The following is a 16,278-nucleotide window of genomic DNA, read 5'->3' on the forward strand; positions in this document are numbered from 1 at the left end:
AGTACATTTTACTAAAAGTACTTTTTGTTGATTTTCCTACCAGCCTAAAAGTATGCTTTGCAAATTAAACAAATAAAATTAACCCATTTTTGGCAAGAGTTCACATCTTTTGTTTGCATTTATTGTGAAAATTTCTTATTAAATCGTAAATTTAGATTGTAAACAAACTTTGGTTGTTGATTGTTAATTTTATTCTAAATATTACTCATGCATTAAGAACAATAACCGCAATTTGTAAGTGCAAACATAAAATAAATATTAAATATTCAGGTGCGGTATGAGTATGAACGATTAAAACTTTTACACATGTCTGTCTCTAAGCCGTGCGAAAGAAGTTTATTTGTTTAATTTTAATTAAATATTAAATTAAATTTGCAGTTGTAGTGCTGCTGTGTAGGAGTGGTGGCTTAAGTTCAAGAACCACACGTGCTGAGAACGTTTTGAAATATTTTCTGAAGATTCTCTAGAAAATAGAGTTATACTGAAGAATAATATTACACAGAAGACTTTCTGTAGAAAATAATGTTGAATTAAAGATTTCCTATGGATTTTTATACCCTTCACATTCGTGAGAAGGGTATATAAGTTTGTCATTCCGTTTGTAATTTCCACAATATAATTTTCCGACCCTATAAAGTATATATATTCTGGATACCCTAAGTCATGTCCGCCTGTCTGTTGAAATCAATTTTCTGAAGCTCCCAAATAACTTACATACATGATTCATACATCAATATCTCCGGAATTATTGCTATTCTATACTATAAAATCGGTCCACAAATGGCTGAGATATAAGGAAAAAACCAGGACAACCTCGATTTTTGACCTACATATATCTAAGTCATTAATATAGACAATATGGATATCTAATGATAGATATTTCAAAGACCTTTGCAACGACGTATATAAGAAAATAGTATGTTGGACCTACAATGGGTCAAAATCGGAAAAAATATTTTTTAACCCGAATTTTTTTTCACCAAAAGTTTTTTTTTTTTGCTAAATATTAAAAAAAAAAAAATTTTAAAAAGAAAAAAAAACAATCCAAAAAAATTTTTTCAAAAAAATTAAAAAACAACTTTGGAAAAATAAATAAATTTTGTTTACCTAAAAATAGTTAAAATAAGATTAAAATAAGATTCGGCACAGCCGAAATCCGCTGGAGTTTTTTCCCTTTCCCATTTTTAACACAGAATTTGAGTAGGAAAAATGGGAAAAGTGAAAAAACTCCCGAGGACTTTTAATTCATGATTGGGCTGTATAATTTTAAAGGTAGTTTCAGACGGCAATACTCAGTATTAATATTTGTCAAAAACCTATGTATCGTCTAAACAAAAATTGTATTAGTTTTTTAAATAATACAAACTATTTTTTTTTTGCTTTATTTTCTTATGTATCGAGAATTTGTTTATGTCATAAAAATTCGGGATTTTTTTTAAATTGTTAGCTTTTATTTAGAACATTTGTACAATATAAATTTATTCAAAGTATTAGCCATTGTAATCTATGATGACCTTTTCCCATCTTTCTGGCAACATATGGATTCCGAGCCAAAAGAACTGCTCATCTTTTGAGGCCAGGAATGAATCAAGCCAATTTCAGATACTCTGTTCCAAAGTGAAGCGTAACCCAAAGAGAGCTTTCTACTTCGACCGAAACAAATAGTAGACGGATGGGGCAAGGTCTGGTCTATAAAGCGGGTGAGGTAAAACATCCCAACCACTTCATTCCAAATACTTTTTAATATGTATTGCGTTGTCATGATGGTCTGAACAGATTTTAGCAACTCATAATATGAATTTATGAAACTTTTCCGGAAACCCTTCCATTAATGTTTTTATAGTGCTTTGTTCGAACAGGTAGTCCATCTCCGTTTAAAATATACCACACTTTTGGTCACCTTTTTTGTGCTATTCAATTCACTTTTAACAAGAACCCAATATCTCTCCACTGGCCGTAGCTGTTTGGAGGATTTGCCTCTCTTGGTAAAAATACCACATTATTGTTCGTATACCATTCAAGACCTTGCTTACTATATTGATAGGATGAGAAATCTTATGAATGGAAGCATCCACTTTTGTAAATATTCCTTGATGTAAATTACTTTGGGAAACTTTTCAGCTATTGGGACCTAAACTTTTCTACAACATTCCCTCGAGCATCAGCAACATAAAAATATTGATTCGGAAGCTGTGGTTTATTTTTTTTATAAAATTTCACTTCAATTTCCGTGCTCTGTCTTTGGCCTAAATTTGTAGCAAAGTTCCTGTCAGGAACTTTTTCAGCTTTGTATGTTTTTAAACATCATGTGGGCCATTCCTTCTACATGAAAGGTAACTTGATCAAAAAAAAATCAAATAATACTTGGGTTAAAAGTTATAAGGAAAAACGTGTGTTAAGGTTTTTTCAATCTCACTCCTTATATCGATACTTCCATATGTATGGAACAAATTTTAAAATTGTTACAGGCTCTAATTGATGAAATGATTTGAAATGGAAGAGATCTTTTTTAAGATAACCTTCGGTCAAGGAACAATTTTTAGGTTCAATATCCTGTGTTTAAAATAAAATAATTTTTAATTTTTTATTGAAACTACGGTACATAATAGGGTTCCTAATTTCCTTTTTCTTTCCCGGGAGGAAGTGAAAAAATCGTTTCATCGGGAACTTTTTAATACTAAATTAAACCAAAAACCAGAAATTTTTTTTCGAATAAATCGACTAATAATTTTTGCGGGGTTTTAAAAAAAGTATAAAATAACTACATGTATTTGGTTGTACAGTGTTGGTCCAGCCTTTATAAGGGTTTCTAATTTAATAGTGGCATTTGTTTTAATCAGTATAATATCAAAAAATTCTTTGTTTAATTAAAAAACTTAAGAATTTCGACTATTAACTCTATAAAACAAATCTGATTTTAAATAAACAAATTTGAACCATTATTATTGTTATTATTTTCTCTAAATATGTATGAATAATATTCATTGAATATCCCTAAAATTTATAATGTAGACATCTAATAATTCCTTTAAGAGCATAACTTTAAATTTGATTCATTGTTAATAACCGAATTTTTCTGCTGTGGCAGGGTTACGGATTTTACAACCGTAATACTTCTTTGCCAACTGACTATATGTTGCTAGAACCGAAAAAATCTATGGATATAATAGAATAATTCAATTAGCAATAAATTTGGCCATCGAAACGAATATGAATATTGTAACTTTTAGAAGAAAACTTATGAAGAAATTCCCGACAAACATTTCCCGAAAATTAACAAAAAAATATTCCCGGGAAATTTTTCCCACGTAGGAACCCTAGTACATAAGCATTACTATGAGACCAATATAAATTGAAACTGCACAATTTTACACAATTCTTATATAAAATTTGAATATAGCAAATTTACAAATTTTAAGAAACTTCAAAATTCATATTACCACAGAGAACTCGTAGTCGAAATTTCAAAAAATTAAAAAAAAAAATATTTTCTCCGTATAGAAAATATTGTTATAAAAAAATGTTTGATAGGAAAAACTGTTATACATTAGATTTTCTATAGAAAATACTGTTATACACCCGATTTTTTATATATAACACTGTTATGCTGAAGATTTTCTATAAAATACTGTTATACTGAAGGCTTCTATTGAAAATTCTGTTATACTGAAGTTTCCATCGAAAATTCTGTTGTACTGAATATTTTTTTTGTAGAAAATACTGTTATACACCAGATTTTCTATAGAAAACACATACAATTTTCTGTTAAATACAATATTTTCTATTGACAATAATGTTATACTGAAGATTTGAGTAGTAATCAAATTCTTTTATCAATCAATGGTTCGTTTAGAGTCCAACTTTAATCAACTTATTCTCCAACGTTTGTATTATTTTAGAATTATCAGTTTCCTAAATATATCCCATATATATAGTTTATCTTCATTTTTAATAAAACACCAAAAGTTTTTAAACTTTTACCTAAATAATTTATTTTTTAAATTTATTATTATCACCGTTTCTTATTATAACAAAGATCTCGTATTTAAGTAACTAAAATTAAAATTTGTAAATAATATTAATTTTCAATTTAGTAAAACAAATTATAATAAATAATGACATAGGGCATATAGAAATAATTTTGGAAAAATGAAATTATCGAGTTTTTACAATTGTTGACATTGTTTTTTTTTGGCAAGATCTGTTTTTTCTTTTACTTTCATGTGATTAAAATGTGTTAAGTGATAGATAAGTTTTTGTTCTTTTTAAAACTAAACACTAGTATTTGGTATATATTTCTAACAAACGAAAACAATTTATAAAAAAATTAAAAACTAAATACACAATCATACATTTATATAAAAAAAACAATAAAATACTTGACATTAAAAAGTGATACTTACTAAACTAAACCCTAAAGCCAATAATAATATAACTAATGGAATGTAAATGTAATAAAATGGCTAAAAGGTAAATGGATTAACTACAAAATTTATGAAAAAAAAACAATAAATATTAAAGAAAATTTTTATGAATTATTTACAATTATTGAACAAAAATCTATAGAACTTTTTAACTCTTAGCGTTTATTTAACTTATGCCACAAACGTATTACGGTTAGAATGTGCATGACACCAATAATCGATAACATCAATATGACACTGTGGGCCATATTCACATCCGATATCATCATATAGTTGAGAAACACTTTGGGACTACGGAAATGACAATACATGGTTCCCTCGGGACAGGGTAAAAATGGTCTTTCCATGCCATAGATAGCATTTAAGGCACCATGAAATCCGGCTCTAAAATAACTTATGTGCCACATCCAACGGAATATGGGAGTTATATCGATATAACGGGAACAGAAACCGAATATGGAGAACATAACAGCCAATATAGGACCCAAGAAGACAGCCAACTTTGAAAGAATAGAAAAAAATTAATTATAGATAATTTGTTTTAATATTTTGCTTTAACTATTAACTCACTTTAGTGGGCAAAGTAGCTCCCACAAAGAAGCCCCATGCTTGGGCACACAACGTGGCCAATACGGCAAACATTACAAAATAATACACACGGAAAGTTTCATCACTGTCATTGTTGGTCAGATAAATGCTAATAGACATGTATCCTACAGCACACATACTCTGAAAATATAATAAAAAGAGAAAAACATTAATTATTTGCTAATAACTTAACCTGACATTTAAAATAATTTTTATTTTGAAATTTTGCAAAATCGGTAAATTTTTAAATCTCGGTTCTAATACAAATTTTGAAATTTATGTAGAACAAGTTGATAGTTCTTAACATTTCCGCATTTTAACTAAATTTAGAATAGCCTGTAAAAAACTTTAACAAATTGAAAAAAATCTTAGTTACAAACAAATATTTTTTGGGGTTTAATATTCACTTTCTAACTTTTTATTAGTTTGTACTGTTATATTGAATATCTGATATAGAAAATACAGTTCAACTGAAGTTTTTTCCTTTAGAACTTACTGTTATACACAAGATTTTTTATAGAAACTTCGGTTATACACAAGATTGCCTATAGAAAAGTCTGTTATACACAGGATTTTCTTAAAAAGTTACTGTTATATGGAATATTTTCTTCAGAAAATAGTGTTACACACAAGATTTTCTATAGAAAATACTGTTATACACATGATTTTCCATAGAACATACCGTTATGCACAATATTTTCTATAGAGACTACTGTTATACACAAGATTTTCTATAGAAAATACTGTTCTAAACAAGATTCTCTATAGAGACTACTGTTATACGCAAGACTTTCTATAGAAAATATTGTTATACAGAAGATTTTATATAGAAAATATTGTTATACAGAAGATTTTCTATAGAAAATACTGTTTTACACAATATTTTCTAATACTGTTATACACATGATTTTCTGTATAAAATACTGTTAAACAAAATATTTTCTATAGAGAATGCTGTTATACACATGATTTTCTATAGAAACTACTGTTATACACAATATTTTCTATAGAAAATACTGTTATACGCAAGATTTTCTATAAAAAATACTGTTATACACAAGATTATCTATAGAAAATAGTGTTATACAGAATATTTTCTATAGAGAATGCTGTTATACACATGATTTTCTATAGAAAATACAGTTATACACATGATTTTCTATAGAAAATACAGTTATACACATGATTTTCTATAGAAAATACAGTTATACACATGATTTTCTATAAAAAATACTGTTATACACAAGATTTTCTATAGAAAATACTGTTATACACAAGATTTTCTATAGAAAATACTGTTATACACAAGATTTTCTATAGAAAATACTGTTATACACAAGATTTTCTATAGAAAATACTGTTATACACAAGATTCTCTATAGAAAATACTGTTATACACAAGATTTTCTATAGAAAATACTGTTATACACAAGATTTTCTATAGAAAATACTGTTATACACAAGATTTTCTATAGAAAATACTGTTATACACAAGATTTTCTATAGAAAATACTGTTATACACAAGATTTTCTAAAGAAAATACTGTTATAAACAAGATTTTCTATAGAAAATACTGTTATACACAAGATTTTCTATAGAAAATTCAGTTATACACAAGATTTTCTATAGAAAATTCAGTTATACTAAATATATACTATAGCAAATACTGTTTTATTGAGAAAGTACTGTCACACTAAATTGTTATTAGTTGTATGACTTAAAAATGGAGGATTTACAGTAGATGGAGTATCTTTTGAACGCGGTTTTTGTTTTTAATAACTTATATGCCATTTTGATGGGTACATATCTCACATTTATTCTCAATTAGTTACTGAACATTATAATCAAGGCGAATTTATTGTACAGGTGGCGTTGATATTACAACAAGTACAACATAGCAAAAACAACATTGTGTTTTATTGTTGCTTGAGGGGCAAAAACAAAATATGTCAAACAATCAAAAATTTGTGCAAAATAAGAGAACTCCAAGGCGGACAGCTCCAACAAGATGTGCCTCCAAAGAGGATGTGCCTAAGCCTGCGAAACGCAATGTGGTCCGAGCAAACTAGAGCTTGTCGGGAGAAGTCCAGACAGCAAATTTTGCTCCACTTAAGCAGGCGGTCATCACTTGGAATGCGAAAGAAGCTACCGTTTCCCGGTTTTTGTTTTTTTTTGCATATGCAGCAAATGTTGATTTTTTTTATTTTCACAAAAATAAATTTCAAATAATTTAATTTTGAAAGTAACATTTTTTTGAAATTGAAAATGTAAACAAAAAACAACTTTTGACATAAAACAAATTCGCCTGTATACAACTTTTGACAAGTCGACCACCAAGGCGAAGAAAAAAAAGTAGATCAGCTGTGCTGTTAACGCCACCTGTAAAATAAATTCGCCTTGATTATAATGTAAACAAAAAATTTTGTATCAACGAATCATCATTTGCGGCAAGTTTTGCTTTACTTCTTTAATGTGAAAAAAGTGCAGCTAAAGCACACCGAAGCTTATGGTGAATGTGTTTCATCTCGGTTTCAACGTGCGAAAGATCGTTTGTTCAGTTCAGAAGTGGTGATTTTGACACGGAAAACAATGATCGCCCAGGCTAGCCAAAAAAGTTTGAAGACCAAGAATTGGAGGCACTGCTTTATGAAGATTGTTGTAAAACTCAACAAGAGCTTGTAAAATCATTGGGAGCTACTCAAGCAGCAATTTCAAAATGTTTGCGAGCATCAGGATTTATCCAAAAGCAGGAAAATTGGTTACCATACGAATTGAAGCTGAGAGACCTTGAAAGACGTTTTTTATGTCTGAAATTGATGTTTGAATGCTATGATAGAAAATAATTTTTGCACCTAATCATTACTTGCAATAAAAAATGGATCCATTACGATAACCCGAAGTGTAAGGTATCGTATGTGAACCCCGGTCAACCAGCCGAATCGATACCAAAGTCAAATATCCATGGCGCTAAGGTAATGCTCTGTATTTTGTGGAAGCAAAAGGGTCCTATCTATTATTAGCTGCTGAAATCTAGCCAGAATATCACAAGGAAACTGTACCTAACGCAATTGATTCGTTTGAAGAGAACATTTGCCGAAAAACGACCAAACATGAAACCGTAATATTCCATCATGACAATGCTCGGCCACATGTTGCAATACCTGCTAAAAAATATTTATAATGAAGTGTTTGGGAAGTTATACCTCACCCGCCTTATAGTCCAGACTTTGCCACGCTCGACTACTATTTGTATCGATCGCTTCAAGACGATCTCTCTGGGATACGTTTCAATTCAGAAGAGAGTATCCGAAATTTACATGATTCGTTCTTGGCCTCAAAAGATGAGCAGTTATTTTTGCTCGGAATTCTTATGTTTCCAGAAAGATGGGAAAAGGTCATAGCTAACAATGGTCAATACTTTGAATAAATTTATATTTTACAAATGTTTCAAAATAAAAGCTAAACATTTAAAAAAAAATCTCGCATTATTAAGACATCTTAGTTATTCCCCTTCTAGTTCTGGGAATTGGTTAATTGCAATAAATTTCAAACGAATACACCAATTAAAAAACTATAAACAAATTATTGACGTTGTTTTTTTATTTTTTGGCAGTTGTAGACAAATAAATGTTACTAATTTTAGCTACAATAAAAAAAATAGTTAATAAACAAGAAATGTTTATGCAAATTATTATGATAATGAATAGAAGCATAGTGATTTGATAATAATTTTAGGCAAATGTTTCGTCATTGTAGAACAAAACGTCTTCTTAGACAAATTTAAAGTTTTAACTACATACTTATATTTTGCAAAGAAAGAATAAATAAATAATTAAATTTGCAAAATCAAATTAAATATGATATCTTAGCCATTCCATTAAATCATTCAAAAAGTAATTAATTCTTCAAACATATTTAATTGATTTCTTATTTAATCATGTAATTTTTATTTAAATTTTTTGCTGGACTTTGAATTTCATCTTAAATATTAGATTCTTCTTTAAGGGTATTGTTATTCAGATAATTTTCAAATATCAATTGTTTTGCCTAGACATTTTGCAATAACTTTCATGTGTTAGGGCGGGTAACTTATTAAAATTTTAAACATATTTAAACATTGATTATACCTAAACTATGTTTAAAATTTTGATAAGTTACCAGGCCTTAGTAGTATAATTTTCAATACATGTCTCCAGTGAAAATTTCCTAATCTATGTTCTTTTCTTTATAAAAGTTTCGACATGGTTGTTCGGACAAATTTTGCCTGAAACCTGTATCAAAAACATGGATAATTAAACAAAGTGCTTCTGTTCAGAAATCTTATTTGAATTGTTAATTATTGCTAACTGTTTCGAACATATTTCTATTTAAACGATAATGACATGAACCAAAAGAATCATTAACCCCTTGATCGTTATTTGAATATTAACTGCAATTAATGTGGGTAAAACAAACACATTAAAATTGTAATAAATTCTGAAATTTGTGACAGTAATAAATAACAAAAGTGTAGAAATAATAAGAAATTAAATTTGAATCATTAAAATTTCTTCACATTAACATTGAGTGATGTCAACTAAAAAAGAAATCTTTAAAATTTAAAGTTTAAAGTCCCTCGCTTGCTAAATTTGATATTGAATTTTTTTAAATCGAAAACATTGGTTGATATATTACACATTATTCCTGCATGTTGGCCCTGAAGTGTTATTTATCTTAGTATCAATTTTCTCAATTGCAATTTGTGGTTTCTCAGTTTCAACTGACAGCCCTCAAAAAGGACAATGAAGAAGGAACTGCCAACTGAAATATTGAAAAGTTAACAATACTCAGCCGCTCTAGAGTTCACCACAAAATTGTAAGATAAAACTTTGCCATTTCGAGATTTAATAAGCAATTGATGTCTAAAGTAAAACGACTAATCTAACATGTATTTCGAACTGTTAAAAAAGCTTTAAATCTAGCTCAAAACTCGCTAAATTAGCAACTCCACTTGCCGTGATTCACTCTTTATAATTTCCTTTTACTTTATTCCTTTATGTTAACATAAATTAGAACAATTACAATAAGAAGCAGTTTTAAAAAGAAAAAAAGTGGGAACAGCCAATTAAGATGTTATCAACAAACAGTCAAATAAAATCCACAAGACATTTATGGTGGCATAAATTAACATAACGTTAGATTTACCAATAAAAGAATGACATTAATTGTCCGCAATAACAGTGTTATTTACCTAAATAAATACGTGTTGACAAATGTTATCCCCTGTCTATACCTGACAAATATTTATCATACCAATTAATGACGTTTGTTGTCAAGACAAAGTTGTCTGAGCAAAAGCACTAACAACAAAAATATTTTTAGCAGATAATTTTAAAAATTTCTGCTATTTAGGGATGTGTAAATGCATTTTGATTGGAAGTTTTAATAAAACAGGTTTGAAAGAGTTTTTATTAATATTTTATTACCTCGCGTCTTGACCAGCCATCAATTTATTTACTCAGCGAACAATTTTGTGTGTGTACATGAATTTGTTATGTTCCTGTCCACACGAGACAAACTTATGCACAGTGGGGCAGAATCGAAGTTTTTTGGAACTTTTTACACCTTATTTAGAATGACAAACATAAAAAACGATAAAAATTAAATTGAGATTCGTTAATAAATAAAGATTTTATTACATATTCATTGAGTTTCTAAAACTAAAATTTATATCAAAATTTGAATAGGATTGCAAATATTAGGAACAATTTGATCCACTTTTATTCCAAGCTATATTGTTTTGTTTAGATAAGTTAATTTTTGGTCTTACAAAATTTCAAGTCAATATCTCAATTAGATTCAAAAATATGCCACATTTTATTATGTTTGTTATTCTAAATAACAAGGTGTAAAAAAACTTGACAAAAGGTCAAAGGCAAATCCGGAATTCCCAAAAATGGTATTTTTTACAATTTTGCCTATAGGGTCCACATTTCCTTCGGGGCTGGGAAAATACTTTGGCGATAAATAGGGAACACATCAAGGTTTACAAAGCTGCTTTTTGTTTTCTGATCCCAGCTTTGGGATTTTAGAACATGTGACCCAAAGTTGAATTTTTGATAAAAAAAAATAGGTCAAATTCCGAAGGGCGTAGGGGTGACATTCTAAGAATAGGACATGTTATTTATATCAAAATGTTCTCCGTAAAGATATCTTTCAGAAAAATATAAAATTGTTATATGTTCTTTAAGAAAGTTTTTTTTAATTAAAAAAGAGTCACCTTTTCGCCCAAAAAACAGCAAAAATCAACTATTTTTTTTAATATTTATATTGAAAATCGTTTATTTTTGGATCCATAATTGATATTGCTCTGAAATTTTTTGTATGTTAAAAAAAAGTCCAAAAAAAGTTCGAGTCCATTCGGTGCAAAAGTACGAACCATATTTTTAAAAAAGCGTGCCAAGGTATGGCAAAATTTTATAATTTCAATTTTGAAATGCCAATAACTCGAAAAGTATAATAGATAAATAGCACACGCGAGCATGTTTTTTCAAAATTGCACGTGTTTAAAAATTTTACATATCGAAGGTTCCCTACTTTGAGCCCCCATAGTTCCGCCCCTGGATCATTTGTATGGCCCATTTTAATATCTTAAACTCGAATACTCCTTGGCTACGAATACTCCTTGCCAGATTTATTTCCAAAAATTTTTGATTCTGCCCCACTGTGTTATGTGTGGACAAGAATATGTTACCATAATTTAATGTATGTCTACAACATTAGGGTTATTTCCTTTCCCACTTTCGACATTTGCTCATGTTTCGGAATGTGTAATGGCCTTTTGTTTGAAAATTACAACTAAACATGTTTGAAAGTGTATTGTATTATTTTTTTGAAACTTTTGTTTAAAAATAATTAAAAATTTTAGAGTTGTTTGTTTATCCACTTATTTAAATACAGACTTATGTTAATTTGCAATTTTAAAGTATTGACAACTCAATCACATGTCAAAAATCTGTCATATTTTATTGATTTAACTAGTGGAATCTTTAGATATTTAATTTTGTTGTAGGAAAAATCCGCTGAACTAATCAAATAAATAAAAAAAAAGCTGAAAAAACGAATATCATTTGATTACTTATTTATGTTGTCAAAAGTCTAGAGATTTTAATTTATTTAAATTAAAATTCATTTAACCGGTTGATTGTTTAAATGAAATGACTACACGTGGGTGTTTTGGTTTAACAATTTTATATTTAGATTTTTTTTTAATTTAAACCTTTCTTTACGTCATTTAAATTTTATGTCTATTCTTAATATATAACAATTAAATACAGTGATCTCAGACAGATTTTGTTCACAAATGTCATGCTTACATTTGTAAATACATTAATATTGTATTGGATGTATGACTTAAAAATGCGGGATATACAATAGATGAAGTATCTTTTGAACTTATATGTCATTTTGAAGGTTACATATCTGTCATTTATTCTTACTTAGTTTTGTCGAATTTTATGCGAACAAAGCGTCATATGCGGGAAGTTTTGCTTTTCTTCCTTAATTTTAAGTAAAGTGCCGCTAAAGCACACCGATTGTCCACCAAAGCTTATGGTGAATGAGTTCCATCTGTTTCCACGCGGTTTAGAAGTGGTGATTTTGACACGGAAAACATAGATCGCCCAGTCCAGCCAACAAAGTTTGAAGACTAAGAATTGCAGGCATTACACCGAGAAACATTTGCGAGCAGCAGGATTTATCCAAAAACAAGAAAATTGGGTACCATACGAATTGAAGCCAGAGATCTTGAAAGACGACTTTGCATGTCCAAAATTATGCTTGAAAGCTATAAAAGAAAATCATTTTTGCAACGAATCTTTAGTTGCGATGGAAAATGGATCCATTATAATAACATGTTGCAATATCTGTTAAAAAGTATTTAGAATGAAGTGGTTGGGAATATTTGTCTCGCCCGCTTATGGTCTAGACCGTGCCCCGTCCGACTACTATTTGTTTCGATCGATGCAGAACGCTCTCTCTGGGATACGTTTCCTTTGGAAGGAAAACTACTCCAAGTCCAGATGATTTAATAACAAGAGAGTTTAAGAAAATTTCAAAAATTTCTTCACCAGAGGTTATCAGTAATCTAAAAATTAAAATTAGTTTTCGTACTGAAAGCCGAAGGGCAAATGAGACTGGTTTTTTTGCTATTGCCCAGCGAAAAATCCTCTTATTTCTAATAGATCATAATATTGTTCTCTTCTTGGATATATCAAAATACAATTTAAGAGGCGAGTGATGGGCGAACATTTGTTGGACTGCCAAAGGGAAACATACATGTACACAAATAAGACAGTCATGTTTGGCTGTGGTAATATTATGGTGAGGAGCTGTTTTTCAGGGTCCAATTCATATCAAAAAAGATACTGTAATTGGAATTCGATACAGATCCATTTTAAACTATATTCACCCCTATCGGCAATAACATGTGAAATTTATGTTCCCATGAACTTTTCATTCACAATAGTTGATTCTGTTCGTAACAGCTGTTTATTGTTTAAAAAATTCAATCTAAAAATTTTAACAACATGGGGAATTTTTACGTGAACAAAGTTAATGAACGAAAAATGGGGAAAGGGAACATATTTCCTGTGAAGTATTGATTCGCGATGGTGGTAATAATGTATCCAGAAGCTGAGGAAAATGTGATCGGATTCAAAATTATAACTTTATCAGATGCGGTTATAAAGGAATAGCAAAATGTTTCAAAGGAGACGATTTAATCTTTAACTTATTCAATATATCGTCTCTTTGAAAAAGTAGTAAAAAACCACTGATATCCAACAAAATTCTGAGTCACTAAAAAAGGCTGACAATTGTTGAAAATTTTAACCTAAGTTTCCATTGTTTTGCCAATACCATAGTAATGAATACTTTTGTAGTTTGTTTTCTATATTTAATTATTTATAATAAAACTATAAAACAATTATACATTTATAAAATTTTCCACAATAAATGACGTCAAATAATGACGGTAACTTTCAAAGGGCTTTTCTATTTATTTGTGTTTTGAATAAACTACATATTGATTTCACAATCATGCCATTGTTAGCACTCAAACAGTTAAAACTTTATTTATACGTTTATGACAGCACGTTGACAGTTTTGGCAAATGCCTTATTTTGTGTTTGAGAGAAAAAAAATAAACAAATCTTCCTTATATACATAAAATTATAAACAAACTTTGAATATTTAAACAATTTGTATGAAAATTAATCATAATACAAAGATCTAAAACTTGACTCATCAGTTTTATAAAAAGAAAAAAATAGCAGAAAGAAAACAAAAAAACAAATACTTTATGATTAACAATATTTATTTTACAACATGGTTTTATTTTAAGCAAAGATTCGAAAGAATTAATTCTTAATTTCATTTTCGAAATCAAATTAAATTGTTTATCTTAACTTATATTACCCTAGGTCTCCACGTAGCAATTTTTATTGCTAAGCTCAAGCAATAACGTCGGCAGAGCAACAGCAGAGTGATTGCTGATTGCTTTAGGTGGAGAAAACGTTCGTCACAAATACAAAATTTTCAAAGCGAGAAGTTCTATGAAAAACTGTGGTTTATTTTACGTTAAATGATTTTTTCATTAATTTCTTTGTTTTTTTTGTTTGTTTTGGTTCTTAAATAAATTAAATATGGATGAATTAATCGCATCGAATCATAGAAAGAAGAAATTTTACATTAATGACAACTGAACTGACAGCTTATTGCTTAGCAATAATTGCTCAGACAATCAGCAGAGCAATCATTGCGCAATGGATTGCTACATATGGCAATTTGCGGTCTACACTCGCAAATTTCATTGACGCAATCAAATTTGACAATTGCAGCAATAAATATTGCTACGTGGAGACCTAGGGTTAAGGAAATTAATAGGAATCAATTCATAGGCATAATTCCTTAATTTGAGAATTCAATGTTTATAGAATTAATTCCATATAGAATCATAAAATACAAAATATTAAATATTAATGAATGCTTAAATTTGTTCTTCATTTCATATCTATTACCAATAGGTTTTAGGAAATTTATTTCAATTCATTTTGTAACTGATTAAAAATAAAACAAAAACAAATTGAATAAAGAAAAACATTTGGATAAGATTTGAATGAATTAAAAAACGAAAAAAAGAAAAGGGAACATATTTCATGTGAAATATTGATTCGCGATAGGGGTGAATTTTTTAGTGAATAAAGCTTCGATTGAATGAATTAATTTAAAGCTCTGCTTTTAAACCTCCATCAACAAATCAATAAATATATTTATTTGTTTGTTTTCATTATAAAATAATTATCATTATTAAAAAACAAATCTGTAAAATTAGTTTTGTTTAATTTGAACTCACCTGGAAAGGTATTTCGAATGACAACAGCGACAGAAAGTAGGGCCCCAAGTTATACCAGCGATTGAAATGTTCGCGTGATAACATGCCAATTTCTAAAGGGACTGGAAAAAAGAAGGAAAGAAAGTAAATTAAGAAAATTATTAGTAAAGTAATTAAAAAGAGAGTTTTAATAATAATATTGATTTATTTGAAATAATAAAGATTTATGCTAGTTTCTAAATCGGTAAAGATATCAAAGTCCAAAATACAAAACAAAAACTAATATTTAGTGAAACAAACCTTACTTATTTAAGAAAAATAATATAGTAATCATCTTTTGTAAGTTCATTTTTCAATTAGTTAATTTAACAAAACTACAATAAAAAAGTTTGCACAAAGAAACCTTTAAATTCGCTTAAAATTTATTTATTTCCTTTTAAATAATTTGCGTACTTTTGACCTATTAATTTAATTAACTTTTGTACCTTGTACCCTTTTTTTAAATTAATTTTAATTTCAATTTAAATATTCTAATTTGTTTTTAATATTCATTTAACAAAGTCTAAACACATTTGACACAGATTCATTCATAAAATTAAGCGAGGAAAACGTAACAAAACAAACTAAAACTATGATAAATATTTTATAGTTTGTGTGTTTAAAGTCTTGTTAATAATAATTTAAATAACCAGAATTAGTTATAGAATACTATTTACTATTGATTGGCATATGAAAATTAGTAGTGTTTATAGAAGAAAAAAAACTATAGTTAAGTAGACAGTTAGTGAGACAGACAAACCAGCTGGCTGGGCAAGTTTAATGAACCAACGATGCGAATAACTAACTATTATATCAACAGTGAGTGTGAAAATTGAAACGAAATAGTTGGAGAT

The 16,278-nt window shown here is 28.6% G+C and overlaps 1 protein-coding gene across 1 annotated transcript in view; it reads right to left on the bottom strand.

Moving 5' to 3' along the window:
* Positions 1–3,966: 3,966 nt before the first annotated feature.
* LOC135951249 (ATP-binding cassette sub-family G member 1) overlaps positions 3,967–16,278 on the bottom strand; it is a 73,130-nt gene continuing 60,818 nt past the window's right edge. The window contains exons 9-11 of the mRNA XM_065500864.1: positions 15,407–15,507; positions 4,995–5,153; positions 3,967–4,924 (exon numbers count right to left, since the gene is read on the bottom strand). Coding sequence (XP_065356936.1) covers positions 4,580–4,924; positions 4,995–5,153; positions 15,407–15,507 — 605 coding nt within the window. The 3' untranslated portion in view covers positions 3,967–4,579. The remainder of the gene's footprint in view (positions 4,925–4,994; positions 5,154–15,406; positions 15,508–16,278) is intronic.

This window comes from Calliphora vicina, chromosome 2 (assembly GCF_958450345.1).
Source record: "Calliphora vicina chromosome 2, idCalVici1.1, whole genome shotgun sequence".
NCBI lineage: Eukaryota > Metazoa > Arthropoda > Insecta > Diptera > Calliphoridae > Calliphora > Calliphora vicina.